General features: G+C 32.0%; 2 protein-coding genes and 1 pseudogene across 2 annotated transcripts; 1 reads left to right on the plus strand and 2 right to left on the minus strand.

The window, feature by feature from the left end:
• Positions 1-11,971: 11,971 nt before the first annotated feature.
• Positions 11,972-14,951, plus strand: LOC130932832 (uncharacterized). The gene is made up of 5 exons (XM_057862263.1): positions 11,972-12,062; positions 12,767-12,835; positions 12,933-13,276; positions 13,670-13,701; positions 13,818-14,951. The coding sequence occupies exons 3-5, from the start codon at positions 12,946-12,948 to the stop codon at positions 14,718-14,720; spliced, it is 1,266 nt and encodes a 421-aa protein (XP_057718246.1). The 5' UTR covers positions 11,972-12,062; positions 12,767-12,835; positions 12,933-12,945; the 3' UTR covers positions 14,721-14,951.
• Positions 14,952-16,006: 1,055 nt separating this feature from the next.
• On the minus strand, positions 16,007-18,304 carry LOC130932775 (FT-interacting protein 3-like). The gene is made up of 2 exons (XM_057862189.1): positions 16,432-18,304; positions 16,007-16,329 (listed from the first exon to the last, which is right to left on the minus strand). Exons 1-2 carry the CDS (start codon positions 18,302-18,304, stop codon positions 16,007-16,009), a joined length of 2,196 nt encoding a protein of 731 aa, XP_057718172.1.
• Positions 18,305-20,867: 2,563 nt separating this feature from the next.
• LOC130933833 (uncharacterized) lies at positions 20,868-22,764 on the minus strand (annotated as a pseudogene).
• Between the last annotated feature and the right edge of the window lie 3,352 nt (positions 22,765-26,116).

Raw genomic sequence — 26,116 nt, forward strand, 5'->3', positions numbered from 1 at the left:
GAATAGCTGACAAATCAATACATAAAATTGACCAAAAAGCAGAGATGGCTGAAATTTTTATTCAAAATTATAGGTTCATTGTTCCATCTATATATATGTTAGATTCTGGAATGGATTTTATTATAGGAAATAACTTTTTAAAGCTATATCATCCATTCATTCAAGAATTAACATATATAGTTTTAAAAGCTCCACACGATTCTTCAATAAATCAAAAATCAAAACGTATAAAAATACCAACTACTACTATAGATAAGATTCTAAAATTTAAAATATTTTCTATCTTAGAGACATGTTATTTAAATTTATACTTTCAGATAAATATTCCAAAAAATAATCTTGAAATAAAGATAGAAGAACTTTTGGATGAAATTTGTGCTGAAAATCCTTTAGATGTTAAAAACACAAATAACGAATTAGTAAGCATTAAATTAAAAGATCCTACTAAAGAGATAAATGTTCCAAATAGAATTCCTTATTCCGCAAGAGATAGAGAAGAGTTCTCATTAGAATGTAGAGATCTTTTGGAAAAAGGAATTATAAGATTAAGTAAAGGTCCTCATGCGGCTCCAGCCTTTTATGTCGAAAACAATAATGAAATTAAAAGGGAAAAACGAAGAATGGTTATTAACTATAAGAAGATGAATGAAGCAACTATTGGTGATGCTCATAAACTTCCAAGAAAAGATTCTATTTTAGAAAAAATCAAAGGAGCAACTTGGTTTTCATCTCTTAATGCAAAATCAGAATATTGGCAACTTCGTTTAGACGAAGAAACAAAGAAATTAACTGCTTTTACTTGCCCAACAAAAGAATCAACAAGTGTGTTGCTCTATGAATGGAATGTATTACCATTCGGATTAAAACAAGCCCCAAGTATTTATCAAATATTTATGGAAGAAAATCTAAAAGAGTTAAATGAATTTGTTTTAGTGTACATTGATGATATACTAATTTTTACAAAACAGGATAAAGAAGATCATCTTCAAAAATTATTAATAGTTTTAGAAAGATGTAAAGAAAAAGGATTAGTTCTTAGCAAAAAGAAAGCAAGAATAGCAAAACAAGAAATAGAGTTTCTTGGATTAATTCTATCCACCCAAGGAAAGCTAAAACTTCAACCAAATGTTCTAGAAAAGGTAAATTTATTTCCTAATAAAATAGAAGATAGAAAACAATTACAAAAATTTTTAGGATGTATAAATTATATTTCTGATCAAGGATTTTTAAAGAATATAACAGAATACACTAAAAGCTTATTTCCAAAAATAAGTACTAAAAAAGAATGGAAATGGGATGAAAAAGATAGTATGCAAATTCAAAGAATTAAAGAATTATGCGAAAAACTTCCAGAACTTTATATTCCAGAAAAAAATGACTACTTAATAGTAGAAACAGATGCTTCAGACATAACCTGGTCAGGATGTCTAAAAGCTAAGAAAGCTATAAAAGACTTGGAACAAGAAAAAGAATCACTAGATTCTAAATATTCCCCAAAGGAATTACTTTGCAGGTATATTTCAGGGACTTTTACTCCAACAGAACAGAGATATACCACTCATGAAAAGGAAACTCTAGCAGCAATTAAATCTCTTAGGAAATGGAAAATTGATTTACTACCCAGAGAATTTACATTAAGGACAGATTCAAGTTACCTAACAGGTTTCATACGATATAATTTAAAAGTTGATTATAATCATGGACGATTGGTAAGATGGCAATTATTTTTGTTACAATATCCAATAAAAATTGAATATATTAAGGGTGACAAAAATGTTATTGAAGATACATTAACAAGAGAATGGAGTTCGTCTACAATGCATTAGATCAAGAAATTCAAAAATATGAGCAAGAACTCGAAAAATGCAAGCGTTGCCAGCAAATAAGGACACAGATCCAATCCCTCAAGAAGGCCATTGAAGCAATGAAATCAACATAACAAGCAAAACCATCAGAGTTCAGCCAGCTAAGCATGGTGGACAAACTAGGTGAAGAAAAAATTTCAGAAAATAAAATAATTGCTGAAATTATTAAAAAATCCACACAAGACAAAAAATATTATGTGATTTATAATGGCCCCATGAAAGGAGTATATGATGCTTGGAAAAAAGCAGCACCATTCACGCATCAATAAAAAATAGTTCATAAAGGAGGATTTTCAACACTAGAAGAGGCAAAGGAATCCTTCAGGGAATATGAAGCTCTTCATCCAGAACAAACTCTAAAAAGAACAGATAAAGCTCCGGTTCAAGCGCAGAGAACAGGAATAATGAGAAATATTCCTACAAGAGCTGAAATCAAGGAAAAGAAAAGGGTCTGTAGATCAAATCTCAGAGAAACCCTTAACATAGTCCTAAATTGGACTGAAGAAAAAAGGACAATTTTGGGATATTATCCTATTCCCAAAGAACAGCTAACAAAGCTGGTTATATTTCCAGATGCTTCCCCATCGGACACATATCAGTTTTTCCAGTATGGATTAATTGATACAATTTTAATTTTTAATGATCTAAAAATTATTAGTGAGTTTCCTGCAGGATTCGTTGATGCAGTAAAGAGATTTAAAAATATGATTGACAATGTAAATCCAAGGGATATATCCCTAAAATTTACGAATAGTCAACCTATTTTTAATGAAGAAGAAGAATGCTTGGTTCCAGCACATCAAGTAATATTCATGTCCGTCTTTCCAGGAAATTTTCAACCAATTGATCAAGTTCAAGATTTAACAATCTACAGTCATGAAGGTAGACTAGCCAGCACACTAGCAAGGGTCTTCGAAAGAACTCAAAAGATAACAAGGGAATCTCACACAAGAATCAATTATAAAAGCAGAAATACTCTGCTTGTGTCCAGTAAAAGAAATGAAATTGAAGAAAGAGAGATGAGACTCTTGGTAGAGTTTGAATCTGCATTCTACAATCTATCCGGACTCTTAGAAAAGCTCCCTGAAGGGATAAAAAGGAATCTCTGCCATTTGATAAAAAATAGAGAAGACCACAAGTGCCAACTGTGTGTCTCAGAAATATCTGAAGAAAGCAATAATGAAATGGGATCCACCCACATGATAAAAAAAGAAGACAGCGCATCTACCCACATAAAAGAAGAGGACAGCTCATCTGAAGCATCCCTCGACATTATTGCATAATGACGTAAGCGCTTAGGTCATAGAGCACCAACAATGTAGCTGGTGCAAGATAATAAACAATGACGTAAGCAATGACGTCATAAGAAGGGTAAGGATGGGAATTGTCCATCAAACCCAACCATTATAAATAGATTGCTTAGACAATTGTAGAAGGCATCAGAAAACAGAAAGCAGAATGCTAAGAGTACTCATATGCTAGGAGAGCAAGGAGGAAGCTGCCGAGGCGATTCTGTAGTCTGACAAAAGAATTCCCTTAGGAAAAATAGTTTTAAACTCCCCTCTAGAGTTAATATCTATCATCTCCTCTCTGGAGATAAAAACGTCTTATGTAAAATAAACTAAATAAAAGAAATTTTTCTCCAGAAAGGTACGCCTTTATCCTAATCTCTTAGTTATGAATTATTTAGAAAGTTTAGAATTAACGGAAGAATCTGATTATTATAGATTATCTTCCTTATTAGATAATGAAAAATAGGCTGTTCTAAAAATAGAATTAAATCTCAAATCAAATGAAAATTTTAATAAACAAAATCTTTTAAAAGAAGTTTTTAATAGAAAAAATATAATATACTATGAAAAAATTCAACTTGAAGCCCCTATAAAGATAAAATCCACCAATGGAGAACTTGAAATAGCTTTGGTAAATGATGAAGAGTTGAGTAAACAGATTGAGAAAATTAAGGATCAACAAAAAAGATCTAAAATTGGATGGATTCATATTAGTACCATACATGTTTTAATCAAATCTACATATATGAAAGGAATTAATTCACCAATAAGCTTAGCAATCTGTGATAAAAGAATTACTGATGACCCAATAGATCAAATAATTGGAATTGTTCATGGAAACTTGGCAAACGTAAATGTTAAATTCAATGCCCATCTTGGATACGCTATACCTTTATCAACTGAAAATCTTGGAAGATCTATAAGTTTAGCTTATAAATTTCACAGAAAGAATCTAATAGAACAAGATGATGAACCATTTTCAATTACATATGCAATAAATTATGCTTTAACAAATAGCCATCATAGTATAATATTTAAAAACAGAGAAAGAATTTACGTTGATGAATTATTTCAGAAAATTGTAAAAACAGAAATACCAAAATATAAAGCTATTGAAAACCCAGTTCTATTATTAAAAGAACCATCAGGAAAACTAGTTTCATCGAATTTTCAAATAAGAGAATCTAAAATTAATAGCCCTTTAAGTTTATCTAAACTGAAAATTAAAGAAGAAAATTCTGAAATAAAAGAACTAACAAAAAAGGTCGAAAAATTAAATGAAATGCTAAACACTAAATTATGACAATAAATAAAGAAGAAATATATGTAACTTATCAAGACAAGAAACAAGAGCTCTTTGAAAGAGAAAATCATTTGAATTATTTACAGTTTTCTGAAATAAATCAAAGAGCATTTGAAGCCCTAAAAATAATCTATGACAAGTTGAAAAGAGAAGTTGAAGAGCTAGAGAAATTAATAGAATCTCTAGAAAATAGTGATGAATCAATGATAGAGTTTGTAGAAATTTTAAAATAAATAATGAAGCATAAAAAGATTGAAAAACTAGAAAATAAAATAAAAAGAAATAGGACGAGAAAATTAAAAGGTAAAATAAAGGAGTATAAAAGGGAATTAAATAATCTTCAGATTGAAATTGATGATCTTATAATAAAAAGGATAGAAATAAGAATAAATATAAACAAGTTGGAATTAAACTTAAAAAATTTATAAATGCCTGGAAAACCATATTATGACTTAAAAGAATTAAAGCTGTTGAAAGAAAAAATGGAGAATGAAATTGAAAAATTAAACAGATATTTAGAAACAGGAGAAAGTGTAGAAATAAAAGAAGTTATTGATGATTTGAGAAATTATATTAAAGAAAAAGACAAATAGATAAAAGATTTTATATACAATAATTCATGCAAAAAAGAATATTATAAACTAAAACAAGATTGAAAAGTTATAAATCAAAATTATAAATATACATCAAAGACTAGTAATAAATGCAAGAGAAATAGTAGAAATGGTCAATACTTTTTATCAAAATCCTTTAAATAAAGCACATATACAAATTATAAACTTATTCAAAGTAAAATATGAAGAGTTAATAGAAATTTCGAAAAAGAAATTAAAAGAAAAGTCGAAGTAAAAAAAATAAAAGAAAAGTCGAAGTTAAAAAAAAATTGCTAAATTAAAATGTGTGAATATAGAATACATTATTACAAATTAAAAGAAGAAGATAAAAATCATTATCTTAGTATGTATTGTAGAATGCAGATTCAAACTCTACCAAGAGTCTCATCTCTCTTTCTTCAATTTCATTTCTTTTACTGGACACAAGTAGAGTATTCTAGAATATTTGGTTGAAGTTTTAGCTTTCCTTGGGTGGATAGAATTAATCCAAGAAACTCTATTTCTTGTTTTGCTATTCTTGCTTTCTTTTTGCTAAGAACTAATCCTTTTTCTTTACATCTTTCTAAAACTATTAATAATTTTTGAAGATGATCTTCTTTATCCTGTTTTGTAAAAATTAGTATATCATCAATGTACACTAAAAAAAAAAAATTGCTAAATTAAAATTGGTATCAGAGTCAAGTTAACGATTAAGAGTAACACTTTCTCTTTAAGCAACACTTTTAGTGATACGCTTTTAAATCAATAAAAACAAAAAATCTGTAAATCTGTACAAAGATGCATCTGTACAGTAGATGGACCCATACTTTTAACGATTATTTACTTGTGGTTAACACCTTTCACTAAGATGTCAACGTGACAATTATATGTTTTTGTCAGGTAAGATTAGCACGTCACATTATCAATTCAACTAGATATTTTTAAAAATAGTACAATATTTAATTTTTTATTATAATAATTTAAAAAAATTAAAATAAACACATCTAAAAATTATGAATAAATTTAGTATTTTTTTAAAATTAAATATATATTTAAAATACAAACTAAATAAAATTAAAATTAAAATTTTAAATTTTAAATTTATGTTTCTATTTAATTATTAATATATTATAATTTAAATACATATATAAAAATAAAATTATTCAAAATTTAAAATTTTGATTTTAAAATTTTAAAATAAACCTCAAACCATCTAATTATTAAGTAAATTCGTACAAAACAAAGTAGTAGAAAGTCACGTTTATCCCACATCGAAAACCTAAAAGCGCACATCAAAACTTAGAGGCACACATAGAAAACCTAAAGAAGTCATTCTATGTCGGCGTTTATCCGCGCCACCTTCCTCTTCCACGCTCATCCTCGACACTATCTTCCTCCTTCTCGACGTTCATTCACAACGCCGCATTCCCCGTCGTCAACACTCATCTTCGTCGCCGCCTTCCTCCTCCTCGTCACCGTTCGTCCGCATTAATGTCGACGTTCATCCATGCTAAAAACTTACCTAAGGTTTGAATTGTAACACCCTACCACATTAAGCTTTACGCTTAAGTCGTAAAACAAAGGTGGTATAGTATTACGACCTCTAAAATAAAATGAGTACTCATAATAGCAGAAGAATTATAATATGCTAGGAGCCTTGAATAATAGAGGAAATAAAAATAGCAAAAATAAAAGCGCAACGCTCAAGGAACGAGTTAACTTGCGTGCTAAGAAAGCTACATCTGTCAAGTGTAAAGTAACCCAAAATAGGAACAGAGAGTCAAAGATACATAATAACGAGCTCCTGACTCAGCCTGTGAAGTCAAGACTGGTCGGAGAATATACACACATATATACATATATATACATATCCAAAACTCAAATGTACATAAACAAAATCATGCCTCTCCATACACCTCTAGGAGGATAAAAAAGAATAAGTTGTGTGGAGAGAAAGCTAAGTACATATATATACATCATAGCATAACAAAATAACCCAGTAACCACTCCGCTTCAAGAGTCCAGACGCCTAACGAGATGTCTCTCGACCTGCATCTGAAAAACAACAACATAGTATGGAATGAGAACCGGAGATTCTCAGTATGGTAAATGTGCCACACACATAATATATAAGGTCCTCAGAATGCCAGAGGCAATCCTAGAACGCCGACACTCAGATTGTAGAGCTTAAAGTATTAAACAGAAGCCATAAAAGATGGTTTTCTATAAGTATCTAAGCCTAACTAGCTTAATTTTACATCTAAATCTCATGCTGCCATTCCTCCATACCTCCAATTCCATCATGCATTTCACAGACATTTAAACAGATAAAGGCAAGCACAATAAAGTTACAAATACTGCAGGTGACAAATACACATTTAACATGGCAAGTACATTTAGACACACCCAATTAAATCACAAGCAAGTAATTCAAGTAATATGCATATGATGCATGCCTGTCCTATGGCTGATGAGGCTCATCTGTCGGTTATCCAGCCAACCCGACAAGTCTGAATTGTACTTAGACTGTCCCCCGACGTGCATCCCCATGAGTCTATGCATAGCTTTATCTCAAATAATCAATATTGCTCAATGGGAGTAACATTCCCGGGAATTTATATAGTGCCCGGTGACACTTACGTCGTAGGGTCAACAGAGTATCGAGTTTTCTACCTGGTACACGTGGTGGCAAGCCACGGCACTTTATCCAGGGAATCTCGTATCTCAGATCATTCAAATTCATAAGCCATATAAATAATTCAATTATAATTCATCTACATCCCCATCATTCTCAATTGCATCTCATTCATCATCATACATTAAACATATTCAATCCTTATCCTTCATTATCACTCCTCTCATTCCGTCCATCAATAGTTTCAATTCAAAACATAATTCATTCTTTTCTAAGAATCAAACTTCAAACTTAAAACATATTCATTTTCTTAATAACTCTAAATCAAATCATATAACATTTGAATCTAAATCTTTTTAGATAATCATATAAACAAAATCTCTAATTTTTATAAAATTTTGGTAGCACCTCCTCTATAATTCGGACTTTGCCACCCTTTTCGGGTCTAAACCTGCTTTCTTTTCAATTCAACATACCCTTCCTCATCATCATAACAGTCACCACAATAAATCTACCTCAGATCAACAATTATACTTATACAATATTCAAATCCAACAACCAAAATTCAACTAAGGATCATAGTTCACTAATCCTAGGCTTCTAACACAAAATACCTCAAATCAATAATTCACCAAATTATTAGTTAATCAACAAGTAACTAACCAACTATGTTCATCAACAATAACATTCAACCATGATTCTCTCCAAATTAACATAACAACATTCACCATCCAAAATTAATAACTAATTATCCAATAAACTTCAACCAAATATATTCATCGACAAATTACTAAACATTAAACATACACCTGCTTTCCAACTTATCCCATGGTCGTCTAGCCTAAGTTTTCACAGAACATTATATATTAAATGCAAGAAACCTAAACCATACCTTGGCTGATTTCTACGTAACGACCAAAGCAAATTATTTAAAACCAAGGCAGCCCCTTCAAAATTCAACTAATCAGCTTCCTCCAAGTTTCAATATTTACAATTTCAAGCTCCAATTATTTATTCACAACCTAATACACATTCATAACACATATATATCCAATTTAATACTCAAAGCTCAAATTCAAAGAAAATAAAATAGAATTATCGTATCCTCACCTTACCCAAGCTTCACATAAGCAAGAGTGAATGTTTCCCTCAAGCTAATTGGATCCTAAAACATCAGAAATAAAAAAAATTTAACATTCCCACTTAAAATTTGAAAATTGGGAGAAGAGAAGGTTGAGAGTGATTAAATAAGTTACCAGTGAAATTGTTCCAGTAGAAACGTAGAGCTCGACGCGGTGAACGCGTGGCCGCAAACGGTGTGGCGATTAGAGCTCGGACGGAGAAGTTACGGGGATCAGAAATTTACCGTAAGGTTACGGAAGCTTTCTCCCCTCCCTAGAAGTGTTTCACGCTGCTGCATCCAATTGAGGGAGAGAAAGGAGTTTGGCTTCTTTTAATGAGTTGGTCCGGTTGAATCGACAGCTCGGTTTGGGTCCGGTTCAACTTGTTCGGTTCAATCTTGGACCGTTTTCTTCGAAATTGGTGTCAAAATTCTCGTTTCAACGAGATCTATCCTAATTTAATATAATTTTTACATTTCTAATCTTTCTTATTAAAAAAATAATTTATTGACTAATTATCTACTAATTTAACCAGGGTTTACATGAATTGCTCTGACACCATTACTTTTTTTATTATTCTGTATAAATTTTTTATTTTTTTTAAATAAAAAAAGAATAAAATAACTTAAAGAGATTTTCATATATATTGCAATGTTAAATTATTTTTGCATGTGCAATTTCTGTATTTTGGAAGTGTTTTAAAAATATTTTCTATATAACATCATAATTTTATATGTGTTACAATTGTTTTTTAATGTTTAAATTTAAATTTTAGATTTATGATTTTGGATGTGTTTCAAAAATATTTTCTGTATAACTTCATAATTTTAGATGTGTTACAATTATTTTTAATGTTTAAATTTAGATTTTAGATTTATGATTTTGGATGTATTTTAAAAATTTTTTTTATAACTTAATAATTTTATATGTGTTACAATTAAAAAAGAAACTACAATTAAAAATATTTTATTTTGCGTATATAATTATATTGATCATTCATTACTGAAAGTCGTAAAATAGATCCTGCATTTTATCAAAGGTACAGTAAGTGAGGGATTAATTTTTTTCTAACTAACTATGAAGGAATTTAAAAGAAGGAAATAATAACTAATTATGAAGTGGGTAAAAAGTTAGAGAAATTTTAGTTTTTAAAATTTAAATTAATCTTAATTATAAATGTGTATTCTAAAAAATAGGAATATGTTTTAATTAAAAAATAATTAAATAATATTAAAGATGGACCAAAAACTGAATTTTATTGTACAAGTAGTATTTTTTTTATATAATTATGACTAAGATTTATAAGTTATCATATTTAGATCTAAACAAAGAATTAATACTCCCTCTACACTTTGAGAGAATAGAGTGATTTTTATGGTTGACATGCCAATTAGTTAAGGATCACAAAATCAAATTTATATAAATATCAATGCATTTCTAGTTGAAACCTACCTCATTGATTTCGTTGACTCATGTAATAATAAATGTCAAAGTAACAAAAGTCAAAGTTGTAGTAATGTTTCAAGCAACATGCTTCCAAAGAGGCCCACAAAGCATATCAAATTGGAACTTATAATTGCTTCCACTTCTGACTTAAATTGTGCATTAATATGGTCATAGTCGGAGTTCATCCCATTCACATGAAGATCATTTTTAAATTTTAATATAATAGAATTATGTGTATGAAAAAATTATAAATATATGTATTATTTAATTTATTTTTAATATATATTTGTATTTTAATATATATTATATACAAATAATTAATTTAGTAGTCAATTTTAGTTGTACACATAATAAAAGTGTTGTTATTTTAACAATTGAATTCTTATTCCTTATAAAAATTTTGTCTATAAATATTTTAAATTTTAGATTTTTTTCGTGAATTTTGAGCATTTAAACAACACAATTTGACGTAAAACCATGACCATGAGTAATTGAGTACAAAATTGACCACAATTAGAAACCGTGCATCATAGTCAAATCTCAAATTAAATGACAATGGTTTCAAAGTAATCATATATATAGTCGACGAATTTGATGAGAAAATTATTTGTTCCACTTCAGTGGGATCCACGTGGTGGTGAACTATACAGAAAAATTATAGGCACTTTATATGTTTTAAAAGATAAAAATTATGAGTAAAATTATTTGTAAATACTAATTTCCTAAGAAGTTTATAAATCAAGCTGGAAAAAGAGGAATAGAAAACGGTGGTGTAGTCGTGTAGATTAGCTTCTGATATTGTAAAAATTACCAATAAGAATTAAAGCTTAAAGTTTATTAAATTTTATAGAAAGTTCCTTTCGCTTAGGTTTTTTTAAATAATATAAGTTAGTGAATACTTATTTTCAAGATTCTTTTTTAAGAAAAACAAATATTAAACTATGGCAACTATTTAGATTAAAAAGTTTTTATAGTGATAAAATTATGAAAAAAATAAGAAAAGAAGATATGAAGAATTTTTATTATTATGTTATTGTTGTATTATAGAAAAAACAATGTTATTTATTTATACTAATTATTAAACTAATTTTAAATTTTAAAATAAATTATAACAACCTGATTCTCTAGATAATTCAGTTGAAAAAAGATAAAAGTATAAGTAACTTAAAAAAAAGATAAACATAATGAATTTTGTTTTTTTTTTAAAAAATAAAATAAAAATTTAATATATAATTTATTTTTACTGAATTGTTTTTTGAATTGATGAATTTTTATTTAAATATTAATTAAAATATTATTCTTTTAGTTTTTTGTTAGCTACATCATCATACAATTCTTTTAAGGTTTATAATTTATATTGTTTGCATTTTTTATTTTTAAAATTTTATAAAAAAATAGTGAATTGAAGTTACTAAAATCTTATTACGTTAGAAATAAAAATACAAGCTAAATAAATTCCCCAATCAAATCATATTATTTGACAACGACTCAATGAGAAATAATTAAGAGTCTTAATTTAACTTTTAATAATTCTTTTAATATTTTAATGAATATATATATATATATATATTTTTGAAATATCAAAAAGTAATTTTTTTAAAGATAATTTAAAAAAATAAATTAAGATTTTCTATCTAAAGTGAATTCTTCTTTCATGTCGGTTTCAGTACTTTAATAAAGAAAATAAAATAATAATAAAATAAAGCTTCTTTTCCAATTTATTCTAACCACAATGCAATGCTCGCTTCAAAGTTCAAATTCCTCTTTCTCTGTTCGTCGTAGCATCACTTGAATTCTCTGCTCAGAGGTCGGTGCCATTCGAAAATGCTTCTTTAATCTTACACTCTTCTATGTTCGTTAATAGATTTTATTCTTTGATTTAAATCTTCGTTCTGTTGTGTTGGATTGATTGTGCGCCATAATAATTTGTAAGCGAGCTATTTAGTGAGAACATTCTGAACCCTAGGCAACTCATTCATGTTGTTGTTGTTTTGATGTTTTCTTTTTCACTATTGGTTGTGTTACAAGGTCGGTGATTCTACTGAATGAGTGAGTGATTAATCAATTTTTTTAAATTGGAAAAAAATGTTGGAAACTTTCAGCGTTGGCTATTGATTTCTTGTGCTTTGAGCTCAGTTATGATTATGAGGATTCGTGGTGTTTGGTGTAATTTTCTTCTTCTTTTTTATTTATTTATTATTATTTTATGGATGGCATAAGTTTATAAGCTTTTTGTTGACTTACCAATGATGGTTGAGGTTTTTTAGAGGCTATTCATATTTAATTTCTTATTATTTTGTGTTATTGAAGTGGCATTTGATCATTAAATATTGTAATGGCTTGAGCTCACTGAATTAGTGAATTAGGTTTGGAAGTAACCAGTAAGCACCAGAAACTTCAGAAGATTATTGCGTGCATTTTTAGATCAGAGATTTGGCATCTAAGTTATTCGATGGTTTTTATTCAATTTACATATTAACTTAACTTTCTTTCCTTTTGCTTATTCTTCAGGAGAAGGTAGAATAACTATTTCTCAATCAAAACTGGGGCAGCTCCTGAATTTTCTATTGCAATTTTCTGGTACATTATTGAAATATACGTTTTTTAATAAATAAATAATTTATACATTGATAATTTTTTGTGCGCAAGTTAGATTGGCCATTGTGTATTTCTACAGGAGTGTATGAATAATGGGATCAGCTTGCTGTGTTGCTGCGAAGGGTCGCAGTGTACCTGAAAGAACTGGAGAGAAAGGTTTGCATCGAGCTGGATATTCACCGAAATGTGGCTCTGGATTGAATGGTAATCATGTGCCTATCACCAGGGAGAACGAGAATCCCACCTGTCAGAACTCTCACTTGACTAGCAGAAATGTGAGCATGGAATTTAAAGGTCCATTAAGTTCTGAAAGAGGTCATTTATCAGATGGAGGAAGCACCCTGGAGAATTCTGCAACTCCAATATCTCAGAAGTCCCCTTTTGATGACACATCTGTTCCAAATCTGATAGCTACTCCATCTGGTAAATCTCAAAATTTAGTGACACTTTTGTACTTCACCCTTTATTTTTTTGGTCTTTGCCTCCCTAGAACCCGAGATCATGGGGATGAGCTTGCCTATCACATGACCAACCTAGTGTTGGTTTTGTCCTTTACCTTAAGCACAATGCTTATGGGGACTCACTCAATTAAAATATTTATGTTCATCATCCTCTGGTTTGGAATTTATGGGTTCTTACTTAAGTACAATGCCTTGTTCTTCACCTTTTATTTTGGATGTTTCCCATTTTGCTCTAAAGTTTTCGAAATTTGTTTTAACGTCTCTACTGGTGTATTCACCATTTATACATTTTTGTTTCAGTTGCTATTTTGTCCATTGATATTTTCTTTATTCTTTTTCTATGTACTCGTTGCAGATCTGTCCATATCAAGCAAATTTTCTATGATGGTTAGTTTTGCAGAACTGAATTAGAATAATGATCTTTATGATGCAGGATGTAATTTTTAGGTTTTTTACCGTTGTATTACTTGGCTCACTTAGTCTATATTTCTCTTTTGGTGAAGAATTCTGTAGACTCTTCAATTCTGAATCATTCATTTCCAATTCCTCCGGTTTTCTCGGTGCCTGCACTAGATCATCATTCTAATTCTACACCATCAAGACGGGCACATCGATCGCCAGGTCATCCACTATTGAGACAGATTTCAGATAGTCAGATCTTGGGTCTGAAATCACCGGGCTACTCGATTTCTGAGGGAAGGCCATCATTTGTATTCTCCCCCTGTAGCAATGAAATGGCAACAGGATCCCTATATGGATCATCCGATGGCTGGTCCATGCCCACCTTTTCAGAGATGGTGGTTTCTTCTCAAAGGGAAATATGCTCTTCCGACAGTGAATATTTAGGATCTGGTCGTCACAAGATAATTGGATCCAGTAGCAGCAGGTTCTTGCATTCTCCCTCAATGGATCAACAATCTTGTCCAGCTTGCGCGAGGCCTTTGACCGAACTACCAAATTTTGTTGCCAGAAGTGATGTCTCATGTGTTGCTATCCTTGTGTGTGGCCATGCATATCATGCCGAATGCTTAGAATCTAGAACTGCCGAGGCAAACAAGTTTGATCCAGCATGTCCAGCTTGTATCGTCGGAGATAATCACTCGTCAAAGTCATCCAGAAAAGATATTAGGGTCGAATCAGAGACTTCTAAGGGAAAGCACCAGAAGATATCTCGAAGCCGTGTAGCTGATAGCTACCTTGAATCTGATGTCAATGTTTCCGAACCACAGAAAGACATTGAAAGAATAGGAAAAGTTTCAAAGATGGAGCCGAGCTCAAGTACTAGGAGCACACATGGAAAGCCGTTCTTGAAGAAGCACTTTTCGTGGTCCAAATCAAATCGAACCCTGCCGGAGAATGATACTGCAAGGACAAAGGGCTTTTGGGGAAGACACCGAAAAGAATGAAAGGCAGTAAAAAGAATGGGTTCCCATTTCTTTGCGAGTCGGCAGCTAATTATAGGAGTAATATTATAACCCCATCTGATTTTTGAGTTTCAATATTTTTTACATAATTAACTTCACTGATGATTTTAAATCTGTTATATAAAAGTTGATAGCAAGCTATTAGAATGGAATGAAGTTTGTGAAGTTGCTCATTTTAATAATAAGACAGGACCAAATATAGTTACAAATGAAGTCATATGTCTCTGCATTGAACAAGAAACAAACCCCGCACAAACACACAAAGAGCATGCTAACTGAATTGAAGAGCTATCCAAAAAGAAGGAAGATATTTTTACTGTCATTATCTTACCTACGAAGCGACATAAGAAGGAGATATGCAAAAATATTAATTTTGAAAATCTATTAGCTACGGGTATATATAAATATTAAAATTATTTTAACATAATAATATATCTTTATGTTCTGTTAATATCATCAAAATACAAACTAAAAATTATCAATGCTTTTGCTTTTGATCTTTTGAATATTACAAAGCATTGTAGAGTTTCTTTTTTCTTTTGTCAATAATCAACAATATTGGCTACTTCTAAATTTATTCCAACAGTATAAGTTAGCAATAAAATTTTTAAGTTCGTCTAATTTTTCAATACTGTTATTTACTTTATTTTAATTTTAAAAATAAAACTGGGTTGTTCATACTATGTTTGAAGTGGGTTTTGACATTTTTTTTTTTAAAATATTTTTTCAAAGATGAATTCAGAACCAATGGCCGTGACGACATAAATGTGTATCTAAAGAGGCTTTTGTATTTTTTTCCTCAAACTAAAAAAATGTCAAAGTAATATATAGATAGACACATCAACGGACACAGTATTTGAAACATAGCATATTCAAGTAACATATAAGATAAAAAAAAAAAAAAATTGAAAGGAAAGATCCATTGATTTATGTGATACAACACCATTTTGATGGAAGTAGTATATTCTGATATAATTCAATTCTATTAGTGAAGTAATAGCTAACTTATGAAACTGAGAAAATAGTATTATATTCACCTTATCAGCTTTAACTACATACACAAAAAGTAGATTGTAAAAATCACTTGCAATGAAGTGAACAAGACTTAATCCAACAAGTCTAACATAAGCATAATTGTCTCAGAAAGATTAAATTGTTAATCAATAGATAAAGGCAAGAAAACTGGATTTAAAACACTCAAAAAAGATTATTGCATAGGAAGATAGTTTCATCTACTCTAAAATGAAACAAAAACAAGAATAGAAAACTCAAAGCATGCCATCAGACTTGGCAGGCATCCTCCTAAGGAAGTTCTGTGGAACAGCAGGAATACCAGCAACGCCGCGAAGCCTCGGAGGCCTTAACCAGTAAGCAACCAAGCCAGAGACTAAGAAGCGAAACGGAACACTATAAGTCACAATGGCAGCAACAAAACAGAAAATCACAAACAAAGATGTTGCTCTTGGATCCCTCCAAGTTAACAAGGATTGCACCCTTTCTCCTTGAGTTGCCAAGTCACTCATCACTGCTAAAACCCTTCCTGAAATACCTCTCAATCTATCATACTTCTTCTTAAGATTGTCGCCGGTAAACTTTGTTGGAAATGTATCAAATTCTTCTTCTAGTTCTTCATTAGTAACTGTATGAGCATAAGAGAATTGGATATCCATATGAGAAGGATGCCTCGGCCGAGTTCTGTATCGCCAAATTCCAAGCAAGAGAAGGCTTGAAAACATTGTTACCAGAATCATTTGAGGACAGAAAATCACACCAAGAAAGATTATGTAACTTGCTATTGTGGTAACCGAACTCTTCCAACTATGCACATGATTAATCCATTTACAAATGAAAACAACAACACTTAGAAGATCAGCAATTCTTCGAAATTGAGCTCTTCCTCTCCTCATGCTCCACACATTTTCCCTCACATCTAGCATGTATTCGACAACCTCTTTCGCCAATGGAGGCTCTTTTCGCCTGAACCTCAATGTGGTGATAGCAGCAGCCTGGCTCCTTAAACTATCCAACTGAAATATAGACAATGGAGATATGTAGTGCATTCTTGGGAGTAAAGGTTGTGTGTAAGTTTGCAAAACATTCAACAAAGATGAACAAGAAAATCTCACAGCTAACTGAATTTCTCCCATCTTCTTAACTCCTTGATTGGTCAAGTTAATGAGTGGATAAGAGTGAGTGTAGATTCTATCAGTTTCGAGCGTGGAGAGCCGAATTCGCACCTTACCAATTCTCTTATCTTCAATAGGCTTTCCTTCTTGCAATAATTGTCCATTGTCAAAAACCACAATTGTGATCACAGTGCAAGGATCAAACACTTCCCAAGTATATTGTTCATTCCATTTTGGACAAAGACTATCAACAATAGTCCTTGTTCGCACCCATTTCGGACCATACTTAGCGACACAATAGGCGTCAGCACGATTCTCCTTCTTCATTGGAGAGAGTCCTACAGCATTCAAAATTCCCAATTCTAGAACACCAATATTGGGTTGGGACAAAGACTTAGATGATGGCCTAAAATCACTGCTATAGTGAGTAACTTCATCAAGAACATGGTATCCTCCATCTAAAGAAGCTCTCACATGAAGTCTAGCCTCAGGGGAATTCGGATCCTCAAGATTGTACCACACGCTTTCGACCAATGCATCGTCTATTCTTCTCTCCACATTCTTCAAAGGAATCACACACCTTCCCATACTTTCATGCTTATGTTGATTCCCTACCTCAATGCTCAAAATCAATGATTCATCAAAAGGTTCTGCCACAACAAACATCAAATCCTCATTCCAAACAGGGTTCTGACTAATCCTAACTGGTCTACTTCTCAAAGCCAAGTTTCCCAAAAAAGCTTGAATATAAAACTCCAAGCTGCTTCCTCCATTCGTGGTTTTGAGCTTCAAATTTTGGGCTTGGATCACATTAACTCTAAGGTACCAAAACCTTGGAGAGTGATATACATTTGAACAAGTATTAGTACTATGCTCATAATCACTAGCAGAATCTGAATGCCAAGCATGAGGAAAAGCCTCATCTGCTTGAGTCCCCATCCAAACAGACACCATTAACTCTCCTTGATTTAGCTTTGATCCGTTATGATCCTCGAGTTTGTACCATTCTGGTGCTAAAGGGCTATCAGGAGAAGCCCTCATAGGAACATCATTAACTACAAACACAAGTTTCCCTATGAACACTTTATTATTGTCTTCAACACACTTCTTGTCCTTTACCAAGATCTCCAACATAGGTGCTTGAATCTTGTCCTTCGCGAAAGCAAAGACTTGGTTCCATTCAAGATTCTCTGTTTTATCGAGGGACCTTGTTCTTCCCACTAAAGCTCCAATCCTTGCTTCCACAAAAGGGTTACAGCAACAACTATTATTTTTTGATGACAAGTTTTTGGCCTTCACCACCCTAACAAAGAGGAATTGCATTTGTTCTACAAGGTCCAAGGTTGTGGCTCTTCCTGCATTGATGTTTGGATTTGTCTCCTTCAGTGAGAAATCCTCTTGTTGCTTCTGATCCTTTGGGTTTTTGCATTTGTTTGCCATAGCTTTGATCTTGCAACAATGAAAATAAAACATTAAACTATTTTCCTAATTTGTAAGAAAACATGCACCATATATACTATGTTCCAATTTCAAGGGTCATTCTAACAAAACATGCATGATCTCTAATGAATGGGGAAAAAAAAAAAGAATGTTATTACAACTTACATGAAAGACAATAACAAGAAAGTAGCATTATTACTACTGTGAAATTGAAACAATGAAATGTAAAATTCAAATAAAAAGAAAAGAAAAGAAAAAAAAGAATATAACAAGCATGTAAAATTCAATAGATCATAATTATTTTTTGTTTTTTATTTTAGAAGTGCATTTAACATTCATAATGGAAGGGAATCAACCTAAAAATTCAAATTTGAAACCATTTAACATAACATCAATTATCTTTTCAATTTTGTAATAATAAGCATTTAATTCTATTAATTTATGACATGCTATACCAAAGGGTGATTGGAATAATGCCTTAATTTCTGGGTAAGGAGAATGATTGTAGAAAATTTCTTAACAAAGGTAGTGCCTCTATCTTAACAAATTATAGCAAAATTATCCACTTTAAGCTTGCTTTCAAACTTTGTAAAACAAATATATAATTGTTTTCTATTTGATAAACTTAAAAATTAAGATAAGATGCCTTAATTGTTTAAAAAAAAGGTGTAAAACAAAATTAAAATAACAAAATAGTATTAACAAGGGATCAAACACTATATGTTTGTTTGAGTGGAAAATGGAAGGAAAGAAAAGGGAGGAAAGAAAATGAGAAGGAAAATGATTATTTTTTATTGTTTGGTTAAAGAGAAAAAATTGAGGGGAAAGAAAATGGATGGAAAAAAAAACTAGTGGGACCCACCAATTTTTTTTCTCTCCAACATTGGAAAGAAAATGGAGAGAAAACTAATGTTTCTCTCTCTACTTTCAATACTACCCATTCACTTTTTTCAATATATATTATAATATAGGGGTAAAATTGTCTTTTTATAACATTTTTTTCTTTCTTATTTTTCTTCTAACCAAACACATCTAAAAAAAATAAAAATCCACTCAATTTCTTTCCTTTCCTTTCTTTCCTTTCTATTTCCTTCCTCTCTATTTCTTTCCTTTCAACCAAACATAAGATAGGTTGTATTATAAGTTTATAACAAAATATTTTGAAACAAGTAAAAATGTAAAAGAAAGCAAATGATATAACTTATAAGAATCAATGAATTATTATAGAAAATATATGGTAATAAAAAACTGGGATATGAAGAATAGAAAGGAAAGTATTCTTTTTATTGAAAATATTTATTAATTTATTTCTCTATGCAATCAAACCAAATAAATACGAAACATCAAACATTGATTAAATTGCCTATTATTAAAATGTTTCATCTTTCCAAGATAAAAAATTGAAATCAATAACCAACGAGTTATAACTCAAATAGTATAGTTTCTCCGTACTCACTTAGAGGTTGCGGGTACGAGTCTTCCTATCTTTGGTAAAAAAAAAAAAAACTGAAATCAACAGAAAACAAAACATGAACAACGTTAATAAAATAAAATCGATAAAAAAAACTGGAAAATATTTAGATGTTTGCCAATGAAGATAAACAAATAAGAAGCAGCAAAACCCTATATAGAGAGATATCACTAAGGAATAAAATTAAGAAAATTGTAATTAAAAGAAAAACTTACCAACCATTAACTTTAGAAGAATTCTTTGCTTCACACTGCAACCAAAAAAATACATTCACTCTTGTATCAAAAGACCTTTGTAGGAGAAATACAAACACACTAAAAGGAAGAATTTAGGGAGAGAGGGAGGAAAAATATGCTAACAAAGGTGAAATTACATCACAATATATTTATGCATAATTTTACTATGAACAAGTCCTATTTATTTATTTTTGAATTTGTAACCGATATTGACTTTATGAATATTAATCCTATAATTATGACCAAACAGTCATATACAAAAAGAGCAACAACAAATCATTTTAATGAAAAATTTTAATCAATAGTTAAAATTTTATTTATTTTGAAAAAGGAAACATATCTAACTGTATCCAATAATATATGAACTCAAAGCACACGTGTAGTTGTTTTGATCATTGCATAAAAAATAATAGGGTTGGGGTTCACCAAGGATCGAACTCTTGACCTTTCGAATCTAGAACTCTAATACCATATCTGAAACCACTCATCCCAAAAAACGTAACCTGACAGGACAATGTAACACTAATGGTCATATCTCTAATACTTCTTAAACCTCCATTGTACACATTGTACGCTTAGGCCATTGGCTCCCTAGACTTTTTCAAAATAATAATCTCACAAATATGTTAGAAAACTATGATTGAAAGACTTCAAAATTTTTAACCACCTATGGTTTCTGTAAATAAACTGAAAAAGAAAAAAACTACTACATTAGTTGCAGCAGTTTATGGCAAGATTTGCAGAAAAAATTCGGTAATTCACTATCCACATTTTCATGTCTCAACTTCTAACACTTAAAAAGAATTACAATAGTGTTTGCAGAGAATTTAACTCAAATTGTAAGTATGATCAATGATCAACTACATTGGAAAAAAGGGTTCTCTATCTGGTCAATTATGCTCTGCAATCCTGATTTGTAATCAGGGTAAAGTAGCTGCACTCCAAGTTCCTTCTTCATTCGAGTATTCGACACGCGCTTCTAGCCACTTTGATTTCTTGTTTTCGCACCCGAGCTTTCTTCCAGCTCTAGATGTTCTAAGTTCAAGCCTGGCCACTTTTTCAACACCAATTTTCTTGCATATTCAAATACTTCTTCTCTTGGAGCAGGATCATCATCAACGATGTTGTAAACTTCCCTGCAAGTGAAATGCCATAGAATCTTGCAAAATTTTGCAGAGTTTAGAAAGTTGATTACACTCAAAACTAACCTTGGGGGAGTTGTGTGAATAGCAGCCATAAGCGCCTGACAAATATCATCAACGTGAACTCTCGACGTATATCTTCGGTATTTTCTCATCTCCTGCCCTTCTGACAAAGGCTCCTGCTTGAGTATTGTATTGATCGCACTAAAACAAAAGAATATGAAGTAGTAAATGGAAAGTAACAGAATGCGCTAACTGCCATAAAAACATAATCCGAAATTTATAATTTAAATTGCCGATAAGATCTCTTCTCTATATTGGTGAGTTTACTTAACTGTCAAGGCAGACAGTGATGCAGTTCCTGAACAAATTTTTTATTCACATAAACCGCAAAGAAACTCATAAGAGAAACCTTACTTGAAAGATAAAATGAATTACAGTAAAACAGGAAATTACCTTCTACCAGGGCCATAGATACCTCCAAGGCGGAATACTTGCGGTGAAAACCCAAGATGGTGAGCCAAATTCGACCACTTTTCGGGTTTGTTGGGTAACTGTCGAAACGCGATGCACAAACTCATAACCAACTAAGAGGATAGTCTAACAAATTTTGAAGGAAAAACTGAAAAAAAAAAAGAAGGTGATTTGTTTAGTTACACTCACTCCTCATCCACTAGTTCACCGCCACAGTCTCCGTAGACGCCTGCTAGACAGGAAGCATCTCTGAGATTATATTTGCATTCGAAAGCGTTAGAAAACTTCATCTCTAAGCAGCAGTAGCACATTACTTGCCGCCGGAAAACCTGGTTCTAGAAAGTCAGAAGCATAAGCAGACAACTAAAATGGCAACTCAATATTGTTAAATCAAATTAGTTTCTTTTATGTTTATGCAAGATCCCTGGTATTCATGGAAAATAGTCAAACTAGAAAAGAATAACTATGCATGGATCGAGTGACACCAAAATGTCCTATCATAACTCATATATGTTTTTACTTAAACATTACACAACATTTTTGCAAGATCAACTTAAAGAAAGAATGTGAAAGATATAATATGTTTCTCCTTATCAGCTTACCATGAAACGGATATTCTATGCATTTTTTTTTTCTGGTTTAAAACATGTAACTTGTAATGCCCATTGAGAGTATGATTTCTTCATAAGAATTTCAAATTTTCAATCAGAACAACAAAGATGTCTTGTGATTTATGTTTTGTGGAAAGATTTATGTACCAGATAATGCGACTCTCGCCCACAAGTGATTTTATTTTTGAAAAAGCACAACTTGCAATTCTCTTATTCATGAACATGAAGGAACAACAACATCAAACTAGTTACTAAGTTCAATGAAGACTTACTAGTTGAAGACAAGTAACAGAGCCATTGAAGATTCCCATCGACTAACGAGCTTCTTAGAAGTTCTTCATGCTGAAGCATCTACAAATCAATAAATCGTAATGTAGGTTCTGAAAGAGAGTACCTCAGAATACAAAATCCATGGACTCATGACGATATAATAATCAATAGAGTAACATCATACCGGGTCGCCAATGGCCGCAACAGGAGGAATAGAAACAAGAAGGTGAGTGCAATCTTTCAGCAGACTATGCATACTCGGTCTGCAGAACAAATATATGTTTAAAGTCTATACTCTATAAAGAGGAAAAATGAAATTAGAAACTATAAAAACAAAATAGATAATGTTGATGCGGAAAAATTAGATTTCCACACACACTCACCGGCAAGTGTACCGGGTCGCATCAAGTAGTAATAACTCATGTGAGTGAGGTCGATCCCACAGAGATTGATGGATCAAGCAACTTTAGTTAAGTGATTAGTTTAGTTAAGCTGACAGTGCAAAGAGTGTGGTTAAATCAACAGAATGGAAATAAAGCAGTAAAGCAAAGGCAAATAAAGAAAGTTCAAAGCAAAATGAAAAGAAACAGAGAGCATGATTCATCAGGAATTGGAGATATCATAATCCACAATGAATCAAATGGGTCTCAACTTCTTTCTCAATTATATGAATAGATCTATGGCAGATTGAAATTGATTGGATCCCAATTCCTTGGTGATCCATTCTCTCTAATCAAAATCAATCTTGCCAATTTCTTGATCCAATTGTCATGAGAAGAGGTTAAGCATGTTCTCTCATCCATAAGCCACACAAATTCTCAAGACCTCAATTCCTCCCGAGTAGTGTTGGTCAAGAGATTTGTGAGAAACAGAGCTTCAATTCTAATTTCCATGATTCCCCTTCCGAGGCTCACATGGAAATTCACAGATTCAAACCCCCTTCCAGAGTGAATAAAACTCAATCAAAACAGAAGTTGTTTCTTAGCTACCCAGATGAATTGAGAAGAAGAAGATGTTCAATTAATCATATGAATTAAAACAGAGCTCCTCCCCCTAATGAATTGGGGTTTAGTGGATCATAGCTCAAAGAACAAGTGCAGGAAATCCAAATTGGCAGAAAGTAAATCAAACTTCATATCAACGGAAATGTAAACTTGCAGAAAGGTAAATTGCAGAATAGTAGAGTAGAAATGGAAATTGCATAAGCTAAATTGAATTCAATACTGAAAGGTAAAGTGCAGAAAAATAAAGTGTTTACAAGAGCCTTCTATTCTACTCCTACTCCTACTTCTACTGCTCTCTATTAGAGCCAGCCTCTTCTTTTTTCACCAACCAGCCTGCTCAATGAAATGAAACTGATGCCTTTATATAGGCTTTCCTAAATTACAAATTGAAATGAAATTGAAAACAAATTACAATTAAATGAAATTCCTATTCTAGATGAATCTTATGGCTTGATTCAGTGTTAACTGTGGGCTTGCTTGCTTGCTTGAAGTACAAGTGGGCTTGGGGTGAGAGTACTTGAACCAAAAAAGCCGCTTCGAGGAGAACGTAGCGTTCTTGAACACAACGTAACGCTTTTACACCCACGCGTACGCGTGCTATACGCTCACGCGTCCCTGGTGTTTTGGCCCACCGACGCGTACGCGTGCTGTACGCTTACACGTCCCTTGCAGCGTTCTCCTTGAGAACGTAGCGTTTGCCAAATGAATGCTCTCCCACGCGTACGCGTCATGCGTGCGTCCACGTCGCCCTTCAAAATGCCATTTCCATGCGTACGCGTCATGGGTGTGTACGCATACTTCTTCAGAAATGTCTCATCGACGCATTCGCGTCATGCACGCGTACGCGTCACTAGCGACTTTTCCCGCCTTAGTATCGCAAGCGTTCTTGATTGAAGAACGTAGCATTCTTTGCTTGTGGACGCTTATCCTCCATCCACGCGTGCGCGCCATGCATGTGTACGCGTGGATCTCCAAAAGTGTCATCCTGCGCGTAAGCGCCTTGTACGCGTGCGTGTCACTTGTGAACATAGCGTTCTTCAAGGCTACGTTTGTTTCTGAGAACAGGACAGGACAAGACACTGAGAACAGGACAAGACAAGACAATGATGGACAGAGGCACAAAATTTTGTGTTCTTGTATTCTGTTTGGTGATAAACTAGAATAAATTATGAAAATCTAATTTATTCTCATTTTTTTTCATTCAAAAAATGAGATAAAAAATATAATAATAAAAAAATATAATTATGAAAAATTAACAAAAATAATAAAAAAAAGAATAAAAAATAAGTTGTGTCCCTCGTTAGTGTCCTTGTGTCCTTCCTGTCAGGATGGACACAAAATACACTAATTTAGTGTCTCTGAACACCCTGTCTCTGTCTATGTCTCTTCTGTCAAACATAATTTTATGTCTCTGTGTCCATGTCTCAGTGTCCTGTCTCTGTAAACAAACGCAGCCCAATTGAACGCAGCGTTCATCTGCATTGCTTATTTCCTTCATCTTTTCATCTGTCATCAATCAAACATACAATCAAAGTCTCACCAAAATCATAAGGTTTTGCATCATTCATAATAATCACATAATTCTTGCATAAATCTCATGATAATGCATAAAATTAACAATGTTTGATTGAATCAAGACAAACATGAATTTCTTATTCAAACACCTACTTATTGCCTAAGAGATGTATGAAAACTAGGTGAAAATGAAGGAAAAAGGCTTGTGAAACTAGTATAAGATGATGTGTCATCACAACACCAAACTTAAATCTTGCTTGTCCCAAGCAAGCAAAGAATCATGCAATAAAGTTTGAAAATCCAAGGTGAGAAGAATAGCAACTTAATGTTCATGGCTGGCTAGTTTTCTATACATGCTACAATCACAAAAGAAATTTAAATGATTGATGCTTCTATCTAGCTCATTTTATGAAACCTTTTCTTTATGTTCTTTCCTTGAAACAAGCTTTTCATTCTTTTCTTAGCTTCTCCTTTTGGGTGCTTTGCACCATGAGTTAAAAACAAAGCTACGACTCTAAATGCTTTGTTTTCAAGTCTTGCCACTTGATACATAAGCACCACAAGCATTTAATTAGAGGACTTCTTTAAGCTCATTTGTTTCTTTTCTTTTACTCTCTAATCAGTGATGCTTAGAGCCTTGAGCTTTGAGGGAGTGCTTTTGCACTTGAGCCTAGCCTTGACTCTAAGTATTTTGTCTTCAAGCTTTTTGCTTGATGCATAAACACCACAAGTACTTAACAAATGAATTGTCATTGGTACTCAGAGCCTTCAACTTTCTCATTCTTTCCCTTTTTCTTTTCTTACTTTAACTGTATTTGCTTTTTCAAGGTTTTCATGATTTCAAAGATTTCATAAAATATCCTAGATGCAAACTTCAATTAAACAAATTTCAAATACAATTGAGCAACAGTTAATCATACTAGCCTTCCAATATTTACATGCCCATGCTAAGTTCTTCTTTAATGACCTTATTTGTTTATGATCATGATTTCTTAATTACTTTGACTCACAAAATTCAAGATGGTAGTTATAATGTCACAGTAGCATGTTACAATTCCAAATTCAAGCCATGCTTTATTCACAAGGAGC

The sequence above is a fragment of the Arachis stenosperma genome, chromosome 6 (assembly GCF_014773155.1).
Source record: "Arachis stenosperma cultivar V10309 chromosome 6, arast.V10309.gnm1.PFL2, whole genome shotgun sequence".
NCBI lineage: Eukaryota > Viridiplantae > Streptophyta > Magnoliopsida > Fabales > Fabaceae > Arachis > Arachis stenosperma.